Below are 24,501 nucleotides of genomic sequence, written 5' to 3'. Positions count from 1 at the left end.
AAAGAATGCAATCATTTCATCAATGTTTTTTTATGACGTTGTCACGTTAAACTATCGTCCGTAAACCGACTTTACAGACAACCAATTTTTTTAATGTTACCTTTGAATACCCGTATTTGTTTTCCTAATTAAAATATATTTACTCGTAGAACATTTACAAAATATATTTTTTTGTATTTTTCTTTTATTTAAAGGTGCTATTATAGAAATGTTTCACCATCAGTTTGGAGTCCTGGATTTTTTTAATCGCGCTCGTCAAACGTTCGTTGTGTTTGGCATAGTACCAGTCCGGTGCATTAAAAATAATAAAGAGTTTTCATAACAATTAAATAATGTGTTGCGCCTAAATGTAAAGCAATTGGGAGGGAGACTTCGGTAAACGTTTATGGCTAATACCAGCATGACTATGTCTCTACAGGATTCGGCCTGAGACGCATCTAGGTCTCTCCCTGACCCGGGCCCCTCCTGAAAATGCACTTAGTTGTGGATCGATGAATGGCAAATCTCAGTACGACTGGTGCACACGCTTGCCAAGCCAAGTGTTCACTGCATTATCACAACAAAATGAAAATGAAAATTTTTTAATAATAACTTTTTTAGTTAAAATTTTAAGTATTTGTTTTACAATTTCATGCTGCAAATCTATGTTAAATTTTTGTTTGCACCATTTCAATAACCTCCGATAAATGTTACCGAGTGACCACAGATAAATATATTTTCTTCATGTATACCGTTTTAGAAATGAGTAAATGATACTGTTTAAATATATATATATATATATTTCTGAATCCTGGCTCTTGGCCAAAATAATTGTGTGATATGTTTATTTCAAACCCGATTATCTTTTGTAAAAGTGGTTCATTTACTCTAGCATTCGTTGAAGTAAAGATTAAAAGAATTTAGTTTTAATTAAAGATTTGTAAATGAAATATACTTATTATTAGGAAGAGGCAGGGAAAATAATGTTTTCAGAGAGAATAATTACTTTATTTTATTTTATTATTTTCCGTTTCGGCAAACAAAATCATTTAAATTTTATATACTTTTGTAATTGGCTGTGCAGCTTTCTCTTTCGCAAAGGGAATTTAACCGTTACAATAAATGTAAAAATATATATAGTTATTTTAAATTGTGACATTACTTTATCATAAGCATCTTCATATACAAGTAATTTTATTACATTTGAAACATTTTATATTGTGATATAATTTTAGTTTTTTTTTTAATGTTCGTATATTGTGAGACAAAATCTCACAAACCGACCAAGAAAAAAGTAACCTGAATGGCTGATCGTGCTAATGAGATATTTCGATCTGAAATTCCGTGGTAAGGCTATAGACTGACGCATAAACAACGAAAAAGTATTTATATACATGCAGGTACACGTAAAAAGTGTGTATTCATTTTTTGCGTCAAGTTTTGAATGTGTTGGCACATAAATAAAGATCACAATATTTGTTGCTATTGTCTGAAGAAGCTTGGCAGGTGTGTTCTTACCACGTTATAGGCGAAAGGTTTAACGGACGTTTCGGTCAACACTGCAGTAACCAACTTCAGGGCAGCGTCAGTAGGCCTTTCGCCTCGGTCGGGGCTATAACCTACAAGCAAATTAACTTTTTGTGACATTGTACTCTTTTGTATCTGCTCCCGTGGAAGCTAGAATATATGATCTTTTGACGTAACAACGTCTAATAAATCGATGAACGCAGGCTTCACGCACGAAAAATTGTCCCGTTAAGCACATTGTCCCGTTACGCTGTGTCCCGTTACGCTCATTGTACGCTTGCGCCGCATCTATCTCTCTTCCACTCGATTGGAACAACCATCGATTTGACTTTTTCGAGGCACATTAAACTTGAAACACTCCCATTCGTTTCCTTTTTTTCCTATCATCGTCCTATCCTTAACAGAATAACACAGATTGGAAGAAGTTAAATAGCATACACGTATAAAAGTTATATTTAAAATAATATCTTCGTTAAAGTAATAAAAATAATTAATGAGTGCAAATAAAAGTAAATTAACCAATTAAATTGTAGATTTCATTTCACTCCTTTGTATCCATACAACATAGTGATAACTCAATAAAATTTATTCAATTTTATTCATAAAAGTATGTAATTATTCCATTAATGTTTTGTTATGACGTTTTCACGTTAAACTATCGTCCGTAAACCGACTTTACAGACAACCAATTTTTTTTATAAATATGTTGAATATCTCGCAAGTGAACCGCAATGCTTCGCCTGTGTTTTCCAGGTGAGATGATCATTGCGAACGACAAGTACAACATGACGGAGATCAACAGCTCGTACTACAGCGTGCAGATGAGGCTGACGATACGCAAGTTCCGCAGGTCCGACTTCGGCGGCTACAAGTGCATCTCAAAGAACTCCATCGGCGACGCCGAGGGCAACATCCGCCTCTACGGTCAGTGGACCACCCGCACTGAGCTGCGCGGGTCTCACGTCGCTGTTGTGTCGTGACAGTCCGAGATTGGAAATTTGGGTGAACCGAATAACCCACGTCAAGGGCTATGATTTTTTGAAGTGAAACTTCTTTGCGCGCGATGAGAGTAAAATTTCAAGGTCATATTTTAATTCAAAGTTTGAAATTTTTCTCACGCGAAAAGGGCAGAGAATAGCTATTTAGCCAAAGAGTTATTAAGAGAGCACTATACTATATAAGGTTTCTGAGCTCGTTTTTACTCTCCTCTTTGTGCAATGATTCGTCCCTCCCAAAAAAAATATAATCGAAAGAGATAGATAAACGAAATAATGAGACAGAGTGTATGTTCATGAGCTTTATTCAGATAATATACATAGGCATCGTATACAGCCAGATGTGAAAGCCTGCATTTTTATATTTGCTACCAGTGCGCTCGCGTTTCTCCTTGTTCAACCAGCAGCTTAGAGAGCGCTGTGGAGACACTACCTGCATTTCCCGCATAGACAGCGCCACCTGTTATGAATGTAATATTTCGTTCAGAGATTTGGGGTGTTCCAAATGGCAGAACTGTTTGAACAAACATTAACTTGCGCAGTTTTTCTTTAAAGTGTATTTCAACAATGAGTATCATGTTTTGTTTATTAATCATTATTGATTGAACGATAATTATTATACTGAGCAGTTATTTTGAAATGCGTTATAATTTTAATAAAATGTCTAATATATACAAAAAAGGTTATGATTATTAAATACTTGAAAAAGAAATGAAAGCCAAAACAAACCATGCTGTGATATTTTTAGAAAATTTTCTTCTTACTCTACTTCTCTCTCTCTCTCTCTGTCTTTCTCTCCATCTCCCTCTGCCGCTTTACCCTTTACGATATACTTACAAGTCAAGGTTATAATTCCCAAATAAGTTTCACTTCTATTATAAGTTCGTTGTTTGTGCTTCCTCTTTGTCGATCGTGCTTCCGATTGGGCTCCTTTTTTTAATGTCCTTACTTTTCGTTGATTGTGCTTCCAATTGCGCTCCTTTTCGTTGTTTGTGCTTCCAATTGTGTTTCCTTTTTTTTAATGTACTTCCTTCTCATTGATTGTGCTTCCGATTGTGCTTACTTTTCGTTAATTTTGATTCCTTTTCAATAGCTGTGGTTACGATTTTGTTTCCTTTTTGATTGTGCTTCCAAATGTTCTTCCTTTTCATTGATTGTGGATAGTTAAGTCTTTACTCAAGACATGATTGTTATCGTGGTTCGGAGATGCCTGGTATAAACGCCTGAATGAACATAGCCTGTTTAAAATGTTTTTCGTGTATCATCAAAAAATATCTCTTCATTTGGAAAAGTTTAGTCTATACGCTTAATATTGAACAATACCTGGTTAGAACGTATTCCAAGTATAGAAAAATTAAACTTCCATGGTAGGCACAGCGACAACGTATTTATTTCGTCGGACAGGTATCTTGTATACAGTCGTTACAGTGAATGATTTATAAACCCCAGGAAGGGTAACGGGGAACATAATTTAAAATTTATTTTAAGTTTTAGTTACTTTTATCACTGGCCGAGCATCAAACCAATTACGGAAATATATTGTGTGAATCTTACATTAATAGACGGTTTTATTGATGGTATTTAGAATTATTTTCTTATTTATGGGTTTATTATTACGAATTTCCAGTATGACACCCAATGTGTCATCAACAGCTTACTGGAGGCTAGTTCAATAGAAACCTTAGCTTCTTTTAGGTCTTTCCATCTCATTTATTGAAATTAAAATTTTTACATAAAATATTTTTTTCCATTGATCATGTATCCAATGAAGGAAAAGTATCAATCGGTTCCTTCAGTACATAAATTGCAATTTTTTTATGGATTTTGAAATTTTTCCCGAATTTATAGTTAATAATTACGAAATTCCAAGATGATGGTTACGATGGCCGACACGATGGCGGGTTCTTGGTCAATAAATAATAACTGCACTCTAGCAAGTGAAAATTAAACTAATATGGCAGTAGTGGCATCTAGCAGACGAAAACAATATGTTGTATCCAAAATGGCAGCCTCCAGCAGAAGGAAAAAATATTGTGGACTTGACATCATTCTAGCTGGCGATATATATATATATATATATATATATATATATATACCTTGGCATTAGTGGTGCGAGGTCAGTCTTCCAGTGTCTTCTGTAGAGGAAGGATCAGTCACCATTTTTACTTTTCCTCTCAGCGGGTTTGACCTGAAAACTGCATGACGTAAGTGCGTTTTTTTGATTAAGATATTTTCCCCAATTTTTTGGATGAAAATGGCGAATTTTCTAGATGGCGGACGAGGCGTCATAATCGAAGATGGTGGAATTTTTTTATTAAAATTTGATTAATTACAATTTTTATTATTTTAAAAAATTTTCCCGATTTTCTAGCATAAAAAATTTTTAAGATTGCGGCCTTAACGAAAATTGCAATAATAATGTAATAATTTAAAATGGCGGGTGTGGCACCTTAGTGTAGCTTGTTGGTGGGAAATTTAAGTCGTTTTTAGGAATTTGGGTCTTTCAAAGGCAAAAGTCTTTTCAGGCATTCCGAATTTAGAGTTTTTAATTTTTTTTAGGGCTAAAACGGGTAATTTTCCCTCAAAACTGGAATTTTTTCCTCGAAATAGAAACATTTCTAGGAATTTTCAGTAATTGTGAGGAATTTTCATGAAATTTGACAACAAAAATGGCCACCGTGACGTCAGAATCCATGATGGTAGCGTAAATCTTTAATCCTCTCCTTAAACCATTGGTTCTGAGGCCCTTTTATATACTACTGAAAAATATTATTTTAACGTTGTTTATTAACTAGTTTGACATGAAATTTTTATTTAAGTTTTATTTATTGATTTAAGACTCGATCTCTGATTTTCAGATGAATTGTAAATTATAAATCTAAAATATTTCTTACGACACTGTAATTGAGTCATGTCTAACCTACGCAATCGGTATTAATGTTGTCATAAACCATGGAATAATTACAAACATCATAAAATAATCTATTTTGAAAAATCACTCTTCCATTTTCCTCTTTTTGTTCAGTTTTAAAATATTTATTATGTCAGTAATATGAATTAATGTTCGGTGGATGAGAAGGCTAAAATATTAACTAATCTAAGTTTTGTTTTAAAAAAGTTATTATTTTAAGAACTAAATAAGTGTGACTGAATATTTTATAGTAAAAATATCTGGCTGTGTGTCAATGGTGAGTACATAGCATATAATTCTCGTTGAAAATTTAAGTTGTATTAAAATAAATAAGCTTTACATCATTAATGAAAAACCAACAGCTTATAGACTAGTCAATAATTAGCTCATTAATCTTATGTTTTATACATAAAACTATTAAGATATAATTTACTCCAAGTTGGTTAGATTTACATCAAAATGTAAAAAAAAATAAACAAAAATGCTACATAATTAATCTAAAGGCTTAAAGTTAATAATGAAAAACCAAAGCAATTCTCCTTTAATATTTAATTAAATAATTGTTTATATACACGATTCGAAAACATAAGTTTGTGCGCTTTGCGCTCGTTTGTGTAGTAGTATTAGTTTTAAACTCGATAATCATAGCCACTTTCATTATATTTTTCATGTCATAAGCCAGAAATTTTAAGTTATATTTCTTTAGTTTTAAAGAAAAAGTACAGTTACACACGTTGTCTTCATATGCATCGGAATGCATCTGTTTGGAATACGCAATACGTTTTACATTATTAAAAATCTTTTTTAGTTTAAAAAAAATAACTATTGATAATTTTTTAGACGCTAAGAGTGTTGCTACAGCTACAGATATAGTCATTAAGATTCTATTTTATTGTGCTTTATTAAAAAACTTCATATTTATTATGATATTTGATAATATGGCTAAGTTATTAAAAACCAGAAATAAATAAATTAAGTCCATTAAAATCATTTAAGATAAAATAATCTTAACGTAAACTGAAAATATTTTTAACAAAAAAAGCTTCCTAAAATGAAACAGTTTTCTTCATTTACTAAATAAAATGATTTTGTCAAACAGTTAAAACAAATGGAAGGTAGGTTTTATAGTATTTTCGCATACTTATGTAAATAAATTCTAACTTTTTTTTTGTAAACAGTAAACAAGGTCGTTTGATCTTAGATCGATAAATTCTGCTAGCACCATACTTTTTTTTCATTGGTTAAGTATTTGTTTTTTACAAAAAAAATTCGTTTATATTTTACAGGTAAATAAATCTTCACGAGGAACGCTTACTTTACATCCGCGTTAAGGAAATCTTTCAGAGCGACGCCGACGCTGCGAAGAAGGTGGGAAGGACATTCAGGGAAATAGGATTGGCGGTGTAGTGAATACTCTCGACTCGCAAATTCTTCTATCCCTTCGCTTTTGAACTGCTCCAGCGGTTAAGACTTTCCTCCTAGTTCCTGAATCTCCCAAACTATCCCACCCAGTCACTATAGTTCCACATTCATTCCCTTTCCTACCCTGTTCTTTTTCTTTTTTTCGGAATTCTTGCAAAGTACCCTGCCGTGAAGACCAATTCAGCCTCGTAAAAATGTTGCGGGATAACGTCTTCCTTCTTCCTTGCTTCCACTTCTCTCTTGCTTCCTCCTTTTTTCCCCTTGTTGCGTCTTCGTTACCTGCATTTATTACATTGCACGCAAGGAAGAACCATTATCAGCATTAACTTACGCGGATAAACGGACAAAACAAGAAAGTGTTTTAATGTGGGCTCATTGCGGAGTTATTACCACGAACCCTCCAAAGTGGAACAAGAGAAGAAAAAAAAAACAGCTGTTTCTGCTTGAAAATTTCTTGCCAGTACGGAGACCTCTCGTTAACAATAATGTTAATGATAATAATCGTGAAAAAATTAAATTGTGTGGGCGCGCGGGTAGGGGACACGCGGTCCAGAAAACTTTTTTGATCGTTCCAGCGTCCTCCAAGCCGCTGCTCCAGAACGTAAAAAAAAAAAGTTTTATTCTGACTATCGCATGATGTGGGGAAGTAGAAGCGACGCGACTCGTTTGAATGTACCACAGTCTGGTGGAAATCTGAGTGTAACTTACACAGCATATCCTTTCTAGCTGTACAGGGACGATCACGTACTTTCCTCTGTGTTTCCTCGAAACGCGTTCGTTCAATTTTAAAGCAAAGTAGCTTCTTCATGACCCAAAAAAAAATTCTTCTTTGGGATCCCGGTGAGCGTGAATTTTTTTTTATGGAGATTTCAAAAAACTTTGCACTTGGAAAGATTTTCTAAAGCAGCTGCGCATTCACCGATTCACAAATGATCAGAAAGAAACGTTGTTCTAACTTAATGATTATCTACTGGACAGCATTAGTTTCTTTTTAAAAAAGAAATGTTTTCGCAACTCCAAAAAACTTTAAGACATGAGTAGTATTGCTTGGATAGCAATTTTTTATTTAATGCTTTCACAAAATGAGCAGGAGATCACAAACTCTCGCTATGATTCAATCACCAACTCTACAAATAATCTATAAAATGTTGAATTATGACTTTGATTTGATTGCTCAGAACAAAGCAACTTAACTCAACCATTTTCTTAGCAAATAATTAATTGGCTCTATTTAAGTCTAGAATGTACACTAATAATATATATACAGAGAGGACGGGTTTTTAAGTATACTTGTACGGAGTAAACTAGAAAACTACTTGGTTGATTTCCAAAATTCTAACACAGTTATAAATTTACAATATTCTATGTGGAAAAATGCTATGTTTAACTATGATATTATTGTGTAAGACGAAGTAATATTTTTAACTAAAATCTTAGAAATACGACAAATTTGAATGCATTCTTGGCTTACACTAATTCAAGATGTAAACAATAACAATGATGCGCGATTCAGCCCGTGGTGTATACGTGTGTTCTAACAAACTATACAACGCGTGATATTAAAAAAAAGTTTCGTTTTGTAAATATAAAAAAATTTCTTAATGATTTCATTTTTACATAAGAACCGGTTACTTAAACTATTATTTTTTTTTTTTTTACAAAATTTCCATTAATATTTCGGCACTTATCATACGTACAACTTGATTTTGAACCCCATCCTCATATAAATTTGCCGCCTGATTTAAACTCAACAGATAACAACGAAATCGTAAGGCATCGGTTCTCTTTCACTTTTCCGTCAATATTCTGCACCAAATCATCAGTAATGACAGAAGGTCCGTACACTTCGTTCCTAATCATTAACATTCGGGCGGCCTTCTTTAATAACTCTAACCCATTCACGTACCATTCTCCCGGTCATAAAGTTTTCTCCGTACACTTCACCGATCTGACGATGAATTTCAGTGGCTGTCACGTCTTTAGCACTAAGAAAACGAACCACAGCGCGTATTTCACAGTCGGCGGGATTCTCAATCGGTGAAGACATTTTAGATACAAGCAAACGTAACCACGGTCGAATGTCTCCGTAATGGCGTATGTGGCTTGCCAACAGACATAGGTTCACAGCCCGCATGCGCGGTACGCCGACCGCCGCGCTGCAGCGGCCGTATTTCGAAACGGCACTTACTTAAAAAAAGCCACCGCTTGTATTATTAAATTCGTATATATTCTACGTTTAATTTAAGGTTAGATAAGAAACAATTTAGTTTGTAACTGGACATTTAAAATTTGTGACAGTGATTCTTAAAATTTAATGTTCTCTGTAGGAAAAGCTTAAATCCAACGTTTTTAAAAAATTTGTATCATGCAGGCATAAGACACTATGTCCACTTTCGGGCGAAATGCATCATTGACCATAAACTTGACAACAGTTTGACGTTCTTTCTAGTTGCATTCAGCAATAATATCTGTGTTGTGTCAAAATTTCACATATTTTGGTAGAAAATAGTTGAGTTAGTAAATGAGGTACTTTTTGAATTTTTTTTTTTTTTTTTTTTTTAATCTTTTCTCCAGGGGGGAAGGGGGGAAGTGGTTTATGTGACATGGTGTGATATGCCTCCGGGGTGCGCGGATGGAACTGTTGCGCTCCACCACTCCCGGGCGCGAGGGGATGAAGTGCCGAAGGCCAGGGTTTTATAACGGGCCTCGGCGGGTAATTGGCCGTGAACTTCGCAACTGCTCGTAGCGCGGACCGGGCGCAACACTTGGCGGCTTCCCCCCCCCCCCCCCAACAGAAACTACGAGCGCTGCCCGGTGTTTTTACGAGCCCCTTCCGCGGCGGTCGTTAAAAGCTGTTCCATCCCCCTCCCCCCCCCTTTTCAAAAGAGCAGAAGGGGTGGCCGTGGACCGCACGCGCCGAAGGAAGGGAGGGGGTTTCCCGGAGAGAGGACCTTTAGCCCAGGAAACAAAGGTTTCAACCTGTGAAAAATTTGTCCAAAGCTGAATTTATGCACAGTGGTAGAGTCGACTATGCTTAATAACATACCGAAAGTTTACCGCTGTAGACCTTGTGCGTATCACTGAAAATTTGCAGTTAATTCCTAGATGACAGCGACTTGCAGCAGTTCATTAAAATGCTTCCCATTTTCGCACTTTTAACCGTAGACTCTCGATAGCTATATGAAAATAATCTTAAAGCACTACTACTCACATTTATAAAGAATAAAGTTCTAAAAGTTAATATTAAAGGTAAGAAAAAATGTTAAATTAATGAATTAAGTTTTTTTACATCAGTCAAGGCAATAAAAAGACAATTCACTTAAAAATAAAGGGTCTTACGCAAATAATTCTTTTACAAAAGTTGTTGTATAGTTCTTAAGCTTTACAGGGACATATCTCTCAAAAGTCTAGCTTAGTTTATAGGATCACTAGAGACTCCCGAGCTTATCAATGTCGTCTACGCACTGCGACAGAGCCACAGCCGCAAGCGCTGTGGCCACTCTCACTCCCACGAAATCGAAGATTTTTAATCTTTGTAAAATTTGCTCCTAACTGAAATTTAAAACAGTGGTAACATTCAAGTTTTATAGCAACATTTGAAATGTTTACCTCCGCAAACCTTGCGCGGAACACCAAAAACGAGAAGTTAGTCCTAAATAATACTTTATTGACCACTCAACAACATGGCACTATAACTAATTACTATAGTATACTTTCAGAATAGCAAACCAAAACTTACTCAAAACATTATTCTCAATGATTAAATTTAAAAATCTTTCACTACGTTTGACTAAATGTGATATTTATTCAATAATATTAGAAAAGAGGTGTTCTGAAAAAAAGGGCACAAACGAAAATACGTATAACAAAATCACGTAGAGCCCGATGTGAAAACATTAAATAAAAGTAGTTGCAAAGTTCTTAAACTTTAAAATAGTTTATTTGTTGAGAGCTTGGTACAATGTGTCAGACCGCTAAAGCGATCCGAGCCACGTAGTGTATACTACTGTGAGGTTGTCGAAGTAGGCTCGGGTCGGGACGAATTTCGCTGTAAAGAAACAAAGGTTTCTAATACATGGAAAATTATCCCAAATGAGAAACTTTGTACAGTTGTAGAATGAACGTTTCTTAGTAACATATCAAAAGTTTACCGATGCAAACCTTGTGCGCCAAGCCAAAAACGAGCAGTTAAGCCCAAAATGTCAATTTTTGCAACGATCCACAATAATGGATATTGCAAATGCAGTTTATGGAGTAGACTGACAGTATGGAACCCAAAATAATCTAGAAACATTGCCCTATCTGAAGATAGTAATAAAAATTACAAAGTTTAAACATCTTTCTATAAAATAGACAACATAAATCATTAAAGTTAACGAATTCACTTTCATTCAATTTTTAGGAAATATGAATACATTTTACATAAACTTAAAGAGCCCAAAATGGAAATCGCTTAGAGTAAACGTTGTTGCATATTTATTCATCTTTAAATTGGTATATTTTTTAAGTGTCTCATACAATTAGTCTGACTGCTGAAGCGATCCGAGCCGCGTTGTGTATACTATTGCGATGTTGTCGAAGTAGGCTCGGGTCGGGACGAATTTCGCTGTAAAGAAACAAAGGTTTCTAATACATGGAAAATTATCTTAAAGAAGAATTTTTGTATAGTTGTAGAATGAACGTTTCTCAGTAACATAACAAAAGTTTACCGTTGCAAACCTTGTGCGTCACGCAAAAAACGAGCAGTTAAGCCCAAAAAAACAATTTTTGCAACGATCCACAATAATGGATATTGCGAATGCAGATTATGGAGTAGACTGACAGTATGGAACCCAAAATAATCTAGAAACATTGCCCTATCTGAGTATAGTGATAAAAAGTACGAAGTTTAAACATCTTTCTATAAAATAGACAATTTAAATCATTAAAGTTAACGAATTCACTTTCATTCAATTTTTAGGAAATATAAATACATTTTACATAAACTTAAAGAGCCCATAATGGAAATCGCTTGGAGTAAACGTTGTTGCATATTTATTCATATTTAAATTGGTATATTTTTTAAGTGTCTCATACAATTAGTCTGACCGCTGAAGCGATCCGAGCCGCGTAGTGTATAGGCTACTACTGCGATGTTTTCGAAGTAGGCTCGGGTCGGGACGAATTTCGCTGTATAGTAACAAAGGTTTTTAATACATGGAAAATTATCCCAAAGAAGAATCTTTGTACAGTTGTAGAAAGAACGTTTGTTAGTAACATATCGAAAGTTTACCGTTGCAAACCTTGTGCGCCAAGCCAAAAACGAGCAGTTAAGCCCAAAATGTCAATTTTTTTCAACGATCCACAATAATGGATATTGCAAATGCAGTTTATGGAGTAGACTGACAGTATGGAACCCAAAATAATCTAGAAACATTGCCCTATCTGAGGATAGTGATAAAAAGTACAAAGTTTAAACATATTTCTATAAAATAGACAATTTAAATCATTAAAGTTAACGAATTCACTTTCATTCAATTTTTAGGAAATATAAATACATTTTACATAAACTTAAAGAGCCCATAATGGAAATCGCTTAGAGTAAACGTTGTTGCATATTTATTCATATTTAAATTGGTATATTTTTTAAGTGTCTCATACAATTAGTCTGACCGCTGAAGCAATCCGAGCCGCGTAGTGTATAGGCTACTACTGCGATGTTTTCGAAGTAGGCTCGGGTCGGGACGAATTTCGCTGTATAGTAACAAAGGTTTTTAATACATGGAAAATTATCCCAAAGAAGAAACTTTGTACAGTTGTAGAAAGAACGTTTGTTAGTAACATATCGAAAGTTTACCGTTGCAAACCTTGTGCGCCAAGCCAAAAACGAGCAGTTAAGCCCAAAATGTCAATTTTTTGCAACGATCCACAATAATGGATATTGCAAATGCAGTTTATGGAGTAGACTGACAGTATGGAACCCAAAATAATCTAGAAACATTTCCCTATCTGAGGATAGTGATAAAAAGTACAATGTTTAAATATCTTTCTATAAAATAGACAATTTAAATCATTAAAGTTAACGAATTCACTTTCATTCAATTTTTAGGAAATATAAATACATTTTACATAAACTTAAAGAGCCCAAAATGGAAATCGCTTTCAATAAACGTTGTTGCATATTTATTCTTATTTAAATGGGTATATTTGTTAAGGGATTCATACAATTTGTTTGACCCCTGAAGCTATCCGAGCCGTGTAGTGTGTACTACTGTGAGGTTGCCGAAGTCGGCTTGGGGTCGGGACGAATTTCGCTGTTAAGAAACATGGAAAATTATCCCAAAGCAGAAACTTTGTACAGTTGTAGAATAAACGTTTCTTAGTAACATGTCAAAAGTTTACCGTTGATCCCTTGTGATCACACCAATAACGAGCAGTTAAGTCCTAAATGATAATTTCCCAAACGATCCACAAAATTGTGTTTCGTAAATAATTTAATAACTCTATAAATACTTTTTTTTAAGTAGGCTCCCAGTATACAGCAAACTTGGTTTGTCCTCAAACGCCATACTACTACGGTAATAGGAATATGAAATCACTACAGACAAGATTTTGTTCCGTTTACTATGGTGAAACCAGAGCTAACCGAGAAATGACCGAACGTCCCGGAAAGTTAAGATATTTGACGATATTGCGAGAGTAGCACACCCGTACGTGACTACAGAGAATGGATAGTTTCCTTAACCGTTAGGATTTCTGGTACGAACACCCTCTCACAGGTAGGGTCATAAAATATGGTAAAACTCTTGCAAAAACATCCACCACCGCTCTTTGCCACTAGCAATCCAACGACGTCAGCTAGGCGCAGCACTCAAATACATTAACTTATAAAAAAAAAAACTGAATATGTAATGCTACCTGTACGTTTTAAAACACAACTCGTGTTTTATATATTTTCTGGGAAAAAACCCTATTATTATAGGAATTATGTTGTAAAAGTGAAAAAAAAAAAAACTTAGAGTACATTTACGATGTATCGTTTTATTCAATTTTTATGTAGTAAACAGATTTTAAAGAAGTAAATATATAATTTTTCATTTTGTCGAATACAGGTTACATTAAAATTTTGCATTGTTCTGATCGAAAATAAAACGATGTATCAGAAATAAAAAAAATTTGTTGCTAAAAAAATAATTTTTAATAATAATATTTTTGAAACAGAATAAATTCATGCAGATATAAAACCAGAGGTCCTCTAGAGTTTTTCATTTACAAGTTCCAAGCAGAAATCGTTTATTGTTAATTTTATTGTATCTAAAAACATTCATATAAGAAAAAAATGCATATCTCATTACATGTAACATACACCCTCTCATATGAATTAGCTATGTTTTAAGTTATCCCTAAATAAGACCCGTTGATGAGTTGAATGAGTGTCGCAGTACGCAGTGTGTCGCAATGCCGCGCTGGAACGGCGGTGGCCGTGAGAGATCAGTAAGGCCGCAGTACACTGCAACGCTCGGGCCGCTTTAATGAGCCAACTAATTACGTTAAACTCTTTATAAATATACTGTCTTAAAGCTAAAGGTATAACCAAAAACATTTATTTAGACATTTTTCGTATTGTACTCTTCAAATTGGTGTAAATAGTATTTTTATCTGAGTGGCAAAGATAAAAAATTATATGTCATGAATTAATCGCTTAATATCACATATTTAATATTAACAATTTATGCTTTTTACCACATTAATAGCTGTATTAGAGTCTCAAGATTATTTTAGTAGTTTTATGGACAGTCTAAATTAAAAACTGTACAAATGGGTAGCATTTTAATGGACTGATGTAAGTCACTGTCATCTAGGACTTAAATGCAAATTTTCGGTGATACGCACAAGGTCTACAGCGGTAAACTTTCGGTATGTTATTAATCATAGTCAAATCTACAACTGTGCAAAAATTCAGCTTTGGACAAATTTTTCACAGGTTTGTGGCTTTTTAAGTCTTGGTTTCCTGGACTACTTTCGTGCTCTTGGGTTACCCTGGGGCACAGCGGGTCCGACATGTGGGGGGTGTTTGTCCGTGGAGTCGGGAGTCTTGTCCTGAAGCTGAAGTCAACTGGTTAAAGCCCTGTCACACTGTCGAATATTTGTCTCTCAACTATATCTGACATCAGAGTTGGAGGTGAAGTATTGATGGAAAATGACTTCCACCATCGAAGTTCATTTTTGGTCTGAGCCATTTCAAACTTTTCAATTTTTTCTCTCTCAATTTTGATGTTAAATAATTCATCAGAGTGCTGAACGGAGTGTTTTTTTTATTTTTATTATATTTGTGAACTACCTATTCCATTTTTTTGACATGAATAAAATTAAATCACAAAAATATTCATTACACAATGAAATTATTTTTTCTGGAATTTTTAAAATTATGTTAAACATGATTTCATTTTTACGCATAAACTGTTTTCGCATACGACATTCATATTATTATTTCAGTAAATTAACTTTTTCAAACCTCTTTAACCGCCCATGTGCTCGTTTAAAGAATCGTTGAGACGGAAACCGATGTCAATTCCGTTTAAGGTAGGCACCATTTTGATTGGCCGATCGCATCTAAAATCCAAATTATTTTAGAAAATATTTGATGGACACTGAAGTCATCCTACTTGTAAATCAAACATGGCTGTCCTAGTGACTTTTCGGTGATGTAACAACTCTCGAAATTTATTTAAAACAATATATTGGGAAGCGAACATTTGACAGCGTGACAGGGCCTTTAGGAACTGAATAGAAAAACAAAGCATCTACTTAAAAAAAATCTTAACACAGACAGACAACGCACAGTCTAAAACGATGGACCTAGATATTAGAAATTTGGAGGAAATTTTCCTTCAGTACCCTAGGGGTGCACTAAAGAGGTATTTCTTGAAATTCTATCCCCAAAGGGGTGAAAAGGTGTGGAAATTTTTTTAAGATGATTCATTATATCTCCATACATAATTAAGAATAATAAAATATATTGATTCCAATAATAAACATACGAATACTGCCAACCACAATTTTACCATTTTGAGAAATTCAACCTCTTAAGGGGCCATCAAATGGTAAATATGGTTTCAAGATATTTTTTTTTATCTCCGAATCTAATCAAGCATAAGAATACATATTAAAGCTACCAACCACAATCTGGCCATTTTTCAAGTTTCAAACCCAAAAGGGTGAAAAATTGTTAGATACAGTAAATGACAGACAACTCACAGCTTAAACCAGTGGGTCGAGAAGCATGAAGTTTTGTATAGCAATTTATTAAGTAACGTAGGTGAGTAATAAGAAAAGATTTTTGAAAATTTATCCCTAAAGAAGGTTAAATAAGGGATGAAATTTTGTATGGAAGTTTGTCATTTTTAAAGATAAAAATATGGCATTTTGTGTTTAGGCTTATGTTTGTAAATAAAAGTCAGTTGTATAAGCATTTTTAGTGAATCATCAAAAATAATCTTCAAATACTTTCCCATCTGACACAAGGCTAGTAGCTGTACAAAAGTAAATATACAATGAATTTGTTTAATAGCTTGAAAAGAACTTACTGGAATGAATCATAAAGATGTTATTATGTAGTAAATGTTGCTAACCACTTATATTACCAACACATCTGCAAGGAGTAAGTGTAAAACCTCATTATTACCAAAAATAGTTTTATATTAAGATAGAAAAAGGAGGGGGGAGGGGAAAGTAATTTTCATTTTGACTTAATTATTAACGTGGAAGATATGGCACACACCTACTCCCTTACTCCTTTCCTCCATGGTCCAGAGAGCCTATCTGCACATTTCGTGCGCTTAAATTACCAAAATAAGAGTAATTAGGAAAACAAATATCTTAGTATGAAGAATGTTGAAGAAATAATCTTAAAAAAACTGAAAAATTCTTCGCGATCCATGAAGTTTTTGCGACTACATTTTCAAAACTGAACCATTTAGAGGAAAAGAACCTTAAAATTTGGTGGAGTTTGGTTTGTTCGTAACGTTACGGTGACGAGTTTATTTTACCGCAGAGAAATTCTGCACTAGCTAGGAGTCGGTGTCCCATCTGGCATGAGTCCATAAAGGTTTTTTTACATATAGAGACCTAGGTTTGACCTGTTCGTAACATCGGGTGAACGACTGAGAAGCAACATTTCCTCTCCTCCTAGGCGGAGCGATGAACAATGAAAGACGTCTCGACTGGTTTGCATCGTTTAGTACTGAAAAAGTTTGCCTTCGTTTAAGCAGAAGTAACATATCAAAGGCCATGTAAATTCAATCAAAATTCCATGTAAAAACGTGTATTGATAGTATGAGTTCTGTTTTAGTCATTCCTAAAAAATAATTTATTACTAAACGCAAATGAATTAACAGGGAAAAATATTTATAGTAGCAAGTCACTATTACCGTCAGTAATTCTAATAAATTGCCGGCTTTGCTTCAAATAAGGCAAAAATGGATAAATTAACGTTTGAGTATAGTAATGGACAAAACATTTTAGTTAAAATCAAGATGATATTTATACGTTTCAATCGCTCCCGCTCTTAATCATGAAAATAATATTCCTATCACTAACTCCACAAATTTTAACTTTAGCATGATTGGTCCTTTCCTTACTCAAGCTGAAAAATTTCTGTCTAATTATAAATCAGAGTTTGGAAATTTATGTTAACGTCTTGTTACAGACTGGTGAATCAGTAGATGTTACTACAAGTGTGTGCTTTAACGGTGTAAACCACTTGAAAATTAGAGAAAACCACTTTTCAATCAGAGAGATTTAGTCACTGAACAAAAATGTGTAATACACACATCCAAGTGGAGCATATTGAACCTTTTTTTCTGTCTTATTACGCTGATTAGGAGGAATGTCAAATATCGCGTATTTATAGTGAAACAGGTAAGTTGTTTGTAATTCTGAAATATTGATTCAAAAAAACTCTAGGGAATTGTTAAAACATGTTAATATTAGCAAATAGGTTGCATGCAATACTGCAGGGATTCTACATATGGCCACATTTTGTCCAGTTGGTCTGTACCATGTTTGCAGGTCACCCAAGACATTGGCTGAAACGTAGAGTTTGCTTTGTGGAAACAGTTTTAGAGGACTGTACTTCATGGTGTTAAAGGTCGGAGATTCTAAGAAATAATTCTTAACCATCATCAGGCATGTTCAAGCCACATTTTCGCAGTGTTTTGGGTTTTAAAATGTGTTGTTGGTGAGGTGAAATGTGACTTCAAATACGTCACAATTTTCCCACTCCTTATGGATTCGTAACCCGATGACATTAGTTGGCGGTAGAGAATGCTGTCACAACGTGGAAATATACAACTTAGAAACACATTTCATAGATACACTCGTGGTATAATTTTCTACATAATGCCTCTTGTAAGTTCTGTTGTTCTAGCTTGTGTTATGACGTTGCGTGTATATAAGTTATGAAAGTTCAGAATCGGGGTATTTCTAAGTTATGATATTTTAAGTTAAGACGTTTCTAAGTTATGTGCTAAGTGTTGTTGCAGTGATGGAGCGCACTGCCAGAGAACGGGCGACGTGTGTTTAATGTTCCCGCAGAGATGGAGCGCACTGTCAGATAACGGGCGACGTGTGTTGAATGTTCCCGCAGAGATGGAGCGCACTGCCAGAGAACGAGCGACGTGGGTTGAATGTTCCCGCATAGATGGAGCGCACTGTCAGAGAACGAGCGACGTGGGTTGAATGTTCCCGCAGAGATGGAGCGCACTGTCAGAGAACGAGCGACGCGTGTTGAATGTTCCCGCAGAGATGGAGCGCACTGTCAGAGAACGAGCGACGCGTGTTAAATGTTCCCGCAGAGGTGGAGCGCACTGTCAGAGAACGAGCGACGTGTGTTGAATGTTCCCGCAGAGATGGAGCGCACTACCAGAGAACGAGCTACGTGGGTTAAATGTTCCCGCAGAGATAGAGCGCACTGCCAGAGAACGAGCGACGTGGGTTGAATGTTCCCGCAGAGATGGAGCGCACTGCCAGAGAACGAGCGACGTGTGTTGAATGTTCCCGCAGAGATGGAGCGCACTGCCAGAGAACGAGCGACCTGTGTTGAATGTTCCCGCCGCAGAGATGGAGCGCACGGTCAAAGAACGAGCGACGTGTGTTGAATGTTCCCGCAGAGATGGAGCGCACTGCCAGAGAACGAGCGACCTGTGTTGAATGTTCCCGCCGCAGAGATGGAGCGCACTGCCAGAGAACGAGCGACGTGTGTTGAATGTTCCCGCAGAGATGGAGCGCACTGTCAGAGAACGGGCGACGTGTGTTGAATGTTCCCGCACAGATAGAGCGCACTGGCAGAGAACGAGCGACGTGTGTTGAATGTTCCCGCAGAGATGGAGCTGCCGAACCGCGGGAAGGGCGCGCCGGACCGCTACGACGTGGACCTGGACGAGGACAACGACGCCAACCCGGAGGCGGGGCCGCACCTCTACAACGGCTACCAGGGGTCGCTGCGCGAGGCGGCGGCGGCGGGTGGCGGCGGGCTGGCCGCAGGAGCGGGCGGCGGCGAAGGCACCAGCTCGTCGGCGGCCGGTCTGCGTGGCGGGCTGTCCCTGCTGGTGCTGCTGTCGCTGCGGCGCCGGAAGATGTGAGGTGGCGGTCGGACCCTCGTCACCTCGAGGTCCTCGCAGTTGGGGGGAATGCGACGCAACAACGAGCTCGGGCGCCGTCGTTTGCGCGTCTCTGGGCGCTGTCCGGAAATTACGGTCGATTCAACAAGCGGGCTTTTCAACGAATAATGCACCTAAAAAAAACTTCGAGTTCTAATTTTCCTCAAAAGTACACACACCAGAAAAATGCATTGTTATCATGATTTTACCTATACGACCCCATTTTTCTGGTAGTTAACTTGATGAAATTTTTAAGTTTGACCAATTCATGATTTCTGGGTGCAAAACAAAACACTGGTGCATATTTAGTTAGTCTAGTTCTTCAGGAATCTCAAATATTTTAATTTATCGAATGAAATAATTTGTGTTGAAAAGTTCAATCTCTCATATGAATCCTTCAAACAGGTGCATTTGATGATGGAATTTACTAAAACATGTTACTCTGAATTTTGTTTTTTGAGAGCGTATTGAAGCAAGTAAAATCAGAACGATAGAATGTACGAACACATCGTTAAATTTAGGAAGATCTCAGATCCCTGGATTGTATCTAGGCACCGTTCTGATGAAATTTTTAACAGCATTAGCTGAAATTGTTAACCTTAATTCATCGAAGGCGAAAATTGCTGATAAAAATCTAGCCACAGTTATACATGTGTTTTTATGAGTTACCCTCATTTTGAACACAAAATCACAGTAATATATATTTAAGGAACTTATTCTTTCGAGGTCACTGTCCGAGGTCTCCTACAGTAGAAGACTGCTAACTGGAAAATGTAAAATCTAATATTGTCCAAAAGATCGATAAACACTTAGGCTGGCTTGCACTGTCGTGATTGGAGGCAAAGTATTCAACCGCTTGATTAACCTGCGAAGTTTTTGCTTAGCTTTTACTAACCTGAGTCTGCAGCAGTCCTTGTTGTGGCCGGGACCTTCAGGCTAAATAACCTCACAGTAGTATTCTTTTTGGTGTACTAAAGAAACCGAAAAAAAAGGGACTGTCAGGAATACAGCATACACGCGCGTCTTCAGCATTTCCCGTGCATGTTCCACGCTCTGCTTATAACGGAATGCAAAGCTGTTACTGATAATCCAGCATCATTTCCAAGAGCGTCAGTTACCTGGAACAAGGAACAACTCCTTGATGCGTTTGGGATTCATTTTTTGTTGAACCGTTCGTAGCCCGGTCTGTAGGCTCAGCTCACTCTGATGATAGAATATTTGATGGACAATAAGGGGTGGGGGTGAAGTTAAATAATGCTGTAGCTTTTGTGTGGTCAGCCAGCCAACTCACTCGGCAATAACCTAAAGTTAGTGGAAAACCAAGTGAAACACACAATTTAAAAAATATACTTTATTAGGCGGTGAGATTCATTAGGAAGGTATAAGTCATCATCTTGACGTACAGCTTTGCAGACTGCGTTCGCTAACAACTTTGTGGTATTGTGGCAAATGTCACGGGTCCCAGGGCCGTTTGTTGCCCGTCCCAAATTTAAGAGTGCTAAGTCGGAACTAAACTGTTCTTTTACCTGAGTGATCAAGTCCCCTTGAGCCGCTGTGATGAAATTTCTTTAAAGAAGTCACCTACTTGTCAAAATTAAAATTGGCGAGAGCCTTTTTCTCACAAGTTGTTCATTCATTTTGTGTTTTACGTTCTGAAAATTACTATTTATGTAGGCATTGTGACAATAATAAACACGTGACACATATTTTATAATTCTCGATGGCCACAAATTCGAATCAAATTTTTTTTAATAAAGCGTTGAATACAACACTTATAATGTCTGGTTGCTATTAATTATTTTTAAAATATGAGGATTAATTTCATAATATGTTTTTGATTAAGCTATTTATACGAGAAGTTTTAGGGCATATATTATACTAGCTGCAATCCCCGGCGTCGCCCGGGTTGAACACAAGGTGATATATTGTCCGCGAGTTAAAGCCAAATGGGTAGCGCCATATGACAGTGTGGTGGGCATAGGCAAAATGACACGCAATATACTGTTCGTATGTCTATGACATATGATTTTCTGTTTACCCGTGGCGATCGGTTTAACGGTCCACTTGGTGCATTAACTTGCTTTTTGGTGTTATTTCGGTTATATCGCAATTCACCATATAATTTTGTCCCTACCAATGAGTCAACACCACAAATTTTTCAATCAACCAAACTAAAAACCAAAATTGAGATCTACAGCAGGGTTTTACACTCTTACTCCAGTCAATTCCACGACTCCTCTTTGTCCCATATGTATTATCTTCCTGACCCATTATCATCACTTATCTGGCACACATTACTTATCAAAAAATAAATCAACACCATGTGAACTGTCAGAAAATGAAAACTAATAAAATTTATATATATATAATATTATCAAATTATATACATATATATACATATCGCAGAGGCTACCGCCCCCTCGCCCCTAATGACCGCCCACCACATCATACATGCGTGTGCAATACTTAATACTTATTTGGCTACAACACTAAAACTTACATTTTAAATATCACGATATCTTTTGAATGAAACGTCCGAATTCAATAATTCAAAAAGTTCTAGAAAGGTATTGAATTTTTCTTGAATTACCAGTAATTTATTTTTATAAGGATTAATACCAAGGTACACAATAAAGAGTTTTTGAAGCGACAGCATTTTAATTATTTTAAAAAATAAAAGAAAACACTAATTGTGAGATAACTAAAATAGCATATGGTTACGCGATATTTTTTGAAGACAATTATATGATCTGCAAAGTGGTAGTACATTGTTTTGTTCTATAATCAATAGGTTTCGCAGCGCACGCCGTGTAAGGATTTTTTCGGGTCATTTTTTTACACCTTGGGTTACCTTATTGGACTTTTAGTAAGGATACCTGATGTTATTGATAATATATTATAGCCTATAGCCTTTCTCGATAAATGCACTATCCAAAACTGAAAGAACTTTTCAAAATCGGACCAGTGGTTCCTGAGATTAGCGCGTTCAAACAAACAAACACACAAACAAACAAATAAACAAACTCTTCAGCTTTATAATATTAGTATAGATTCACGTCTGAGCAACCACCGTTATAGGCCTACCTATTTTTATGTGATTTTTTTTTTGCTGGCCTTAGATAACATTAGGAATAAATATGTCATAATCATCTTGAATGTTGAAAATAAGCCCAAATTGAATGAATTTCAGAAATAAGCACTCAACCACAATAATAAAATTTAACTAAATCCCTTTTATAGTATGCATTAGCAGTAAGCGGATGATTTTAAACTGGAGTCTGAAAATTTTAATTTACCGAGTATAAAGAACTTCAGACACTCCATAGATAACGTCAATTACCAGTAACATCATAGATGTAATATAAAGCCTTTGATTAGTACTAAATTTTATAAATAACTGCAAACAATGAACATGCTCGAGATTCATATAAGTAAATATTTTATAAAGAAAAACACTATATATAAGTTATCATTTGGACCGTTAATTAAATATTCTCTTAATATTTTTAAACTGAGAGGAATATAGGCGACTCTTGATTATAAATTAAAAATAGCAACTAAGCCATTGTTCATTATATTGCTATTTCAAATTAACACCAAACAGGTTTTTTTACCACTTACGTAAATTATAAGTAAATAGTTTTAACTTGATGCAAATAAGTGTCCAATATTTTTTCAGACTCTGCTGGTCATATGCTATCTTTTTGCGAACCCTAAATATAACTTTAATAAAATATAAAGAGCTGCAAATTAAACTAAGGGTGCATTTTCAGTCAAAACCAGATTGTATTTACCTCAATTTTTAAGAGAATATGGTATGTTTATCTTAAAATTAGACTCTGAACTTAAATTTTGATTTTCATTCAAACACACTTTATTAAGTGACTAACACGAAATAAAGACAGGGAAATTTAATTGCCTATAAAACAGCACGCATGTGAACCTTAGGCCTGCCGAATACTAGGCATAGGTAGGTAAAGAGAACATGAATTTGTGCTTTCATCTTGGCATATTTTAATTTGTTGATGGCAAATATAGCTCAACCATTCAGTTAGAGTGTATGTTTGGTTCGTGTTGATGCAGAGTATAAAAAAACATGATATATTTGTAGTGGTTCAACTGATAACTGTTTTACTTCAAATAGTGGCTCACTTATCAACACTGTTTCTTTTCCTCTCTGAAAACCCTCCTTTCAACTAGTTTCCGCCTCATAGACTACTGACAAAAGAACCAATGAGTGGCCATGTGCTTTGGACGCGTTCCTGCGTCCTGTTTTTTTTTGTCTCGGATACGGCCAAAAGCACGGACCAGGTCCTTTTCAAAGGAACCGACCCTTTCTTGTCGCCTTCTTTGTTTCCCCCTTCGCAAACAAAATTAGCACCGGCCAATGGCACCAGCGCGTCACTCCTCCATTGAGTGGATTGTTTAGAGAACGAGACGAGTAAAGAAGGGCGGGTTTTTTTATCACATAAAATACTAAAAACGTTGTTTTTTCAGTTTCCCAAAAACAATAAAGTAAGTATTTTAATCACAGGCTTTATTTATTCCGGAAATAGTGACACGAATAAACTGTGACCAACATATGTATCACAAAGGTATAAGCTGTGCAATTTGACCTGTGTGCATGGACAAGGAAAATACATTAAAAACATTTTAATAAGATTTTTTTTAGATGCATTACTAAATAATTTCAAACTAAAATTTAGTTGGCGTACATTCGTCCCATATGAAAACCATAAAAAAATTTATATGCAGTTACTTAAAGCAAAAAATTTTAAAAATATGCTGGCACTGAAATTATTAAAATAATTCTTCAAAGCCACTTGTTGCCAACAAAGCCAGACTCCGAAACGTTTGTTACATATCCAGGAAAGTGTTCACATCTTAGTGACGGAAATGTGTCAATGTTTGTAACTAAATATTTTGAATTTATTAATCAATTGAAAACTAAAAAAAAAAAAAAAAAAATCCAACATAAATTTTTAGAGCATACTTCTTTATTTAAATACGCGGCGTTTATCATGAAATT

General features: G+C 35.7%; 1 protein-coding gene across 1 annotated transcript in view; it reads left to right on the top strand.

The window, feature by feature from the left end:
- LOC134542320 (lachesin) overlaps positions 1 to 19,454 on the top strand; it is a 588,254-nt gene extending 568,800 nt beyond the window's left edge. The window contains exons 9-10 of the mRNA XM_063386470.1: positions 2,260 to 2,430; positions 19,195 to 19,454. Coding sequence (XP_063242540.1) covers positions 2,260 to 2,430; positions 19,195 to 19,454 — 431 coding nt within the window. The remainder of the gene's footprint in view (positions 1 to 2,259; positions 2,431 to 19,194) is intronic.
- The last annotated feature ends 5,047 nt before the right edge of the window (positions 19,455 to 24,501 follow it).

This window comes from Bacillus rossius (genome assembly GCF_032445375.1).
Source record: "Bacillus rossius redtenbacheri isolate Brsri chromosome 4 unlocalized genomic scaffold, Brsri_v3 Brsri_v3_scf4_2, whole genome shotgun sequence".
NCBI lineage: Eukaryota > Metazoa > Arthropoda > Insecta > Phasmatodea > Bacillidae > Bacillus > Bacillus rossius.
Note: the sequence above shows the minus strand (reverse complement) of the source record. Positions and strands in the feature narration are given on the sequence as shown.